This window comes from Antrostomus carolinensis, unplaced genomic scaffold, assembly GCF_000700745.2.
Source record: "Antrostomus carolinensis isolate BGI_N321 unplaced genomic scaffold, ASM70074v2 scaffold52331, whole genome shotgun sequence".
Taxonomy (NCBI): domain Eukaryota; kingdom Metazoa; phylum Chordata; class Aves; order Caprimulgiformes; family Caprimulgidae; genus Antrostomus; species Antrostomus carolinensis.
This window is the reverse complement of record NW_010295907.1, coordinates 1,589-7,740: the sequence shown is the minus strand read 5'-3', so window position 1 is coordinate 7,740 and position 6,152 is coordinate 1,589. Positions and strand designations below refer to the sequence as shown.

Here is a 6,152-nt window from a genome sequence, read left to right as displayed (position 1 = left end):
AATGGGAATGACGTGCCACCTTGTCCATGCCATGAAAGCACAACTTACTGTCCTTGGCTTTATGAAGTGCTCCCTCCATGCCACCTATTCAGCCTTCTCTGCAGAAGCAACTTAATTCCAAATCAAGAAGGAGGAACATCATCTTTGGCGACCTAACCTGGAACAGTCTGATTGAGCAATCATTATACCCTACTCTTTCAGTAATGATGCTAGAGCTTGTTCCCATCAAGCAAATGGTAAACGAACCCTACATAACCAGACAGTTATAACAAGTTCAGATTCTAATTTTTGCCTTCCCAAAACTTTACACCAACCAGAACTGCAAAAAGAGCTCAAGTGATTCCAAACAAGAGTAAACTGTCAGGCATATTTTTCTCCTGGTGGAAGTAAAACACTGGCCATACCCTTCTCATACATTAATAAATCTACCATAATTTCTTTTCCACTTTGCCCCGTGCTCATAAGACCATCTATTGGCAACATCCTCTCCTTGACTTCACTTAGAGTACCTGCAGCCAGCTATGCGACCTGATAGCAAACTCAAAGGAACTCACTTCTAACACAAGGATATGGACAGCACCCTCCAGGGCCTTCTGTGTTGGCTCTGAGCAGCATTGCGTCCAGCTAACAAATGCGGGGCTACCGTAAACACTGTTCAACAGCAACCGATTCCTTTTTTACCTGACTGCGATGATGTACAATTTTACATTATTGCAGATAGTCCCACGTGTTGATAGTGTACTATGAGAGGGAACATGAGAGGAACCTGTTCCTCAGTCATTCACTCTGTCCTCAAATATTCTTCTAGTTTTCTACAGAAACATGGGATAGGCATGAGGAAGCTCTGTGCTGTATTTTAGTGCAGATGCACTCAGACAGGCTGCTAGATCATCTCATCTGGGTTCCCTTTCCCACAAAAGGTTGGACCAGATGATCTTTCAAGGTCCCTTCCAACTTGGGCTACTCTGCAATTCTGTGAAAACAGAGCTGTAAAGACACAGTAAGTATATGAAGCAATGGAGAAGGGCTGAACTGAAGAGACCCCGGAAGAAGACGAAAAGAAATGCTGCGGTAAAACTGAGAAACAAAACTATTTAAAACCGAAAACAGAAGACACTTTTCACTGTGAAAGAAGAAATCACCGAACTAAAGACAGAAGTAAGCAACTCTCCCATTTATACAGGCTGGTTAATTTAGAAGTCAAACAAAAGAAAAGAGCTGAACAGAAGAAGCACGGTGAGCTTTGTTAAGGAATGAGCAAGAATGTCTTCAGAAAATAGTATTTGATTGCTTTCCCCGAAATAAGGCAATGCAGACCTCAGAATCTGGTCAGTTTTCATTCAGTTTGTAAAACTAAGATGGCTGCAGCAGAAAGTATTTTCAGCCTCTGCTGTCAGCATCAGTACAAGCTGGGATTTTCCTTTTTGACAGTCATTCATGGAACTGCAGCATACTCTCTGAGAGCTTACTGCGAGCGTGTTTGACAAGAAGTAGTAGTAAGCAGCTGAATACATGAGAGCAGACCATTTTCAGCTCTAATGAAAACTGATGACTAAGTCCTGAATCACCAGCCACAAAACCCTTGCACTAGCAAGGGGATACAGACTAAAAAGAAGAAATTTAGTAATAACATGTGGTGGAATATTAGTAAAAAGACAAAACTATCACACACTCATTCACACTCCCTACTAAAACATTTTTTTTCTGCATGATGCCACATGTGAATGTAAGGGCTTGCAATCCAGTTCCTCTTCCTTACTTCAGATACTTGTGTCCTCCTGGTATGGACTGGTCCCAAGTTCTAATCCCATTTCAACAGTGACCTTTCTACTGACCTCTCCTGTAAAATCTGCCTTCAAAAACAAATCAACATTTTACTTTAGTTTTATTACTTCCCCATCTCCCCCAGTATTATTTCAGGGAGTTGCGACAAACTTCCAATAGTTACTCTGAAAACAGCAAGGAAATGAAAAGTACTAAGAAGATGTAAGTAACTTCTAATAATGAAATATTACCCAATTTCCTTCAGGCCCCTGAGAGAGTCAGCCTGGACATTTACCCACAAGTCACTCATCTTTGGATTGTGACTATGGCAAAATACTCTAGAGGTGGAAAGAGCTGTTTTGGCATCCAATCTTATCTAGCTACGAGTACGGAGTTATACAGCAACTAATGTTTTGTCAAATTAAGTTGTATCACAAGTAACTAAGGTCTCCACTACTCTTAGCCTGGGATACTGTCACAGTCTAAGCAGTTTAATTATCAGAAAACATTTCCCCCTTGTGTTTTCACCCAGAGGTCAGCCCAGTATTTTCTATTACTCTTGCAAGTTAATTTAATCTTTATAAACTCCACGTTGTGTGCATCCTTTCAATATTTGTACGTGCTCAAGTAGTAGAGTAGTTTATTATAACAAAAATAATAATTACGATGAAGACTGGATTTGAAAAGCAGGTAGTATAGCAGGATTCAGAAGCCCTTAAAAGAAGAGAAAGGGCATGCAGGGAAATAAACTGTCTCATCCACTGAAGGGGTGTTTTTTCAAGTGACAGAGCTTTCACAACTAGAAAGCTGACTAGGTCAGAGAAAGAAACAGCCTGAATCACTTCCATTTCACATGATACAGTTATCATAGAACAGAATCATAGAATGGTTAGGATTGGAAGGGACCTTAAAGATCATCTAGTTCCAACCCCCCTGCCATCAGCAGGGACACCTTCCACTAGACCAGGTTGCTCAAAGCCTCATCCAGCCTGGTCTTAAACACTTCCAGGGAGGGGGCATCCATCAACTTCCTTGGGCAACCTGTTCCAGTGTCTGACCACCCTCACAGTGAAGAATTTCTTCCTAATATCTAATCTAAACCTCCCCTCTTTCAGTTTAAACCCATTTCCCCTTGTTCTGTCATTAACTGCCCTTAAACTCCAGTTGTTCTGGAGTAGGAAGGTACAACAGATTTTCTTGCTTCTACTTATTCCTCATCCAGGTTCTTCTCACCTCCATCCCAAAGCACCACCACTCAAGAGACTTCATGTTCTCTGCGATACAACACGTCCATTTTCCACTACCACAACCTGGTATTTCAGCTGTTAGATACACTGACTGTGAATCTCACCTTGTTACACTTTCATCCACATTTTCATTCTTCAGAAGTTCGTAACTCATGCGAACTTCAGGCTGGGAAATCTCCTTATTTCAAAAGGAGAGCTGTCCATACGTGTGGACAAATTCACGCAGTTACACACTCACACTTGTGGCAACTCTGCCAAGAAGCATGCATGGAAAATATGACAGGATTACCTGTGAGATTAGCTGCCATCTCTTCAGCGGTCTGACACAGCCTCAGCCCTTGTTTTAGGGGACCTTCTGAGTCCACATACTGACGGCGCTTGAGGTAGCAGGACACTGCCATCTGAATCTGTTCTGTGCGTACGCGTTTCATGACCTTAAGAGAGAAGAAAGAGATGATGGGGCTCTTACTGTGGGCTCTTATATGCTAATACTGATAGAGACCAAACAGTTCAGTATTTTCATTGCTTGTCAAACAACTTCATTATTGAAGTACGAAGCAAAACCTACAGGCATGTGCCTCTCAGTACTAATGTGTAATTAGCCACTTTGAATCAGATCCACAAAGATATTTTCCTGCCTAATTCTACTAATTTCACTGAGGACTCCCAACTACTGCTGAGGATTCTGAACTAAAACTGCACTGGTGAGCTGAAGTATCTGATTTTGTTAAAAATTAACTCATAAAAAGGTACTGTTTCTCCCCCTTGCTTTTTTACAGTAGCCATTTGGGTATTCTTCAGTCATTTTCTGATTCCTCTGCATGACCAACAATAAAATGACAGCAGATGAGTTAAGGGAATGAGAAATTAATATACAGGAAGAAAATTTCATAATCATAATGCTTTAAATAGCACACCTATTTTACCTATTTGAGGAGTTCAAGAAGCAATAGCTTATTGCCTGAACCTAAAGGTTAAAGCCACAGTTCTAGCACTTCAGTCAGGTAAGTCCCCAGAAAAAAAAAAAAAACCAAAACAGGGAAACTAAAAACAAAAGCAGAGCCTTCTGCCTGTTTCACCTGCCCCCATCTATCTACACATCCCTCCTACCAAAGTTAAAAAAAAAAAATCCTTTGACGTTTCCTTTATCTAAATTTTGAAAGCCATCCCCACAAACGCTACTTGGTAGCATCTCAGTACCTGAGATGGAGCCTGATGCTAGCCTTGAAGCCTCTGGCTTGTAATAGCAGAACCTCAGTAAGATGAATGCAACAGCTCCCTTGCTATTTGAGCAGTCCCTGACTGTCACCAATCCTTTGCAATAGCCATCAATTTTACACAGATGTTTAGATAACCTAAAAGGCTTTAAATCAAGCAGAACTAAGCAACAGTTTTATTCCACCAGAATAACAGCCACAGGCTACCTCAAGATAGTTCTGCCCCTTGCAGCCCCACTGCCACAAGACCTGTGTACATTTTTACAAGTGCTCTTGCTTTCTGGTTTGAGTACCTAAATCCAATGAAACAACTTTTCAGAGAGGCAGACAAGGATGCCCATTCCTCTCTCTTGTAAGAACTGTATTTCTAACAAAATGACAGCTTTAAAAATGTGATCATAAACAAGTCTTTTCTAATATCCATACACACTTTAGTGTTTATCACAGTTGTTAGAACAATAAACCCTCTGTGGAGTCCCAAACAGATGGCAAAAAAACCCCAGCAAAAGTTACTTTAAACAGGTATGTGGAATTGCAAACCCATATGCTCTGGGGAAATCCTTAAAAAGATTTCCATTTGTTCTCACAGGTGAAATAACTGTTGAGGATGGGGAAGGGGCATCAACAGGTGTGGAGTTTTCAAAGTATTTCCAGATAGACCTATTAAAATCATGGGTTTCACCCACCATTTTATCCACTCCAAAAGCAAACTTCCTTTTCATCTTCCTTGCAATTTAAAAAGTTACATTTCAGACTTACACTGTCTCAAACAGAACACTTTTTCTGCTGCACAAAACTGTAGGGAAGGCAGAATGCTAATGAAGACTGTGAAGAAGGGTGGACATCAGGATGGGCTAGCACCTTAGCACCCTCCTGAACTAAGCTTCATAATGTATTCCACTGCCATTCTGCATTTCAGCCAGCAGTGTGGAGTCATGTACAACTGACGTGCCCAGGTCCACACTAACACCTCTGCACACAGTCTGCCATACAGCTTAGCTTTGGGTAGCAACTTAACTGTATTTGAGATGGTCTCACAGATGCTTATTTCAGGTCTAGAAACCATTTTGGTGAGTTTGTGTCTAGATTATTGTATCTGGCTTATAATCCAAAAGAAACTCACTCCCAAAATGGCATGGAACAGACTCAACTAAATGTTTCTGAAGTGGTTTAGCCAGTCAAAAGTGTGAAAATTGGCCTCAAGTCTGTAGTTCAATTGCAAAGAGAGAACATCCAGAAATAGCCCTGCCCATACTTTTTTGCTTCAGTTACAGAATCAATTTGCACTAGGTTAGATTTTGTGAGAAAACCCTTACTCGTTATGGCACAGCATGCACATACAGGTGATTCCTCAGGAACTCATAATGGATGGGAGAAACTGAAAACTGGTGTGTGAAAGATGCAGAACTCCAGAGGACCCTTTGACATGACAGTGGCAAACACGAAGAGCACCGAGATCAGCTTTTTCAAGCGGCTGAACAAGCAGATGACCAACAGAGGAAATGGTAAATATTAAGTGATAGGCCAAAAAAGCAGTAGGTTACCCAGTAGTCTCAAATTTTAACATCAGGATTGGACATTTTAGCAGTAAGAGAGAAGGGCCTGGGAAAGGAGCAGTCGTTGGCAGCTGATTCAAGTCCAAGCTTTTTCAGAGCTTTGGGGATAACAGGGAAGCCCCAGTTTCTCCATCTGAGATGAGCGAAGTGGTGTCTGCAGCTGCTTCACGCAACCTGGACAGTTTCTGGCTCCCTTCAGGTACCTGGTGTTCCCCTCCCAGCAGCCACAGCAGCAGGTGTTACAAGCAGTATCTTTTTCCCCTACTCCCAGGTGACAGAGTAGGAACTACCTTACAAGAAACGCATCTTCACCAAGGAACACGCGTTGGCATCAGACATGCTGTCACCCCTACTTTCATTTCAGGCCT

General features: G+C 41.7%; 1 protein-coding gene across 2 annotated transcripts in view; it reads right to left on the bottom strand.

The window, feature by feature from the left end:
* TAF5L (TATA-box binding protein associated factor 5 like) overlaps window positions 1-3,442 on the bottom strand; it is a 16,556-nt gene extending 13,114 nt beyond the window's left edge. For both annotated transcript variants that reach the window (XM_010178102.2, XM_010178103.2), the window contains exon 1: window positions 3,301-3,442. In XM_010178102.2, the coding sequence (XP_010176404.1) occupies window positions 3,301-3,442 (142 nt within the window). The remainder of the gene's footprint in view (window positions 1-3,300) is intronic.
* Window positions 3,443-6,152: the final 2,710 nt, after the last annotated feature.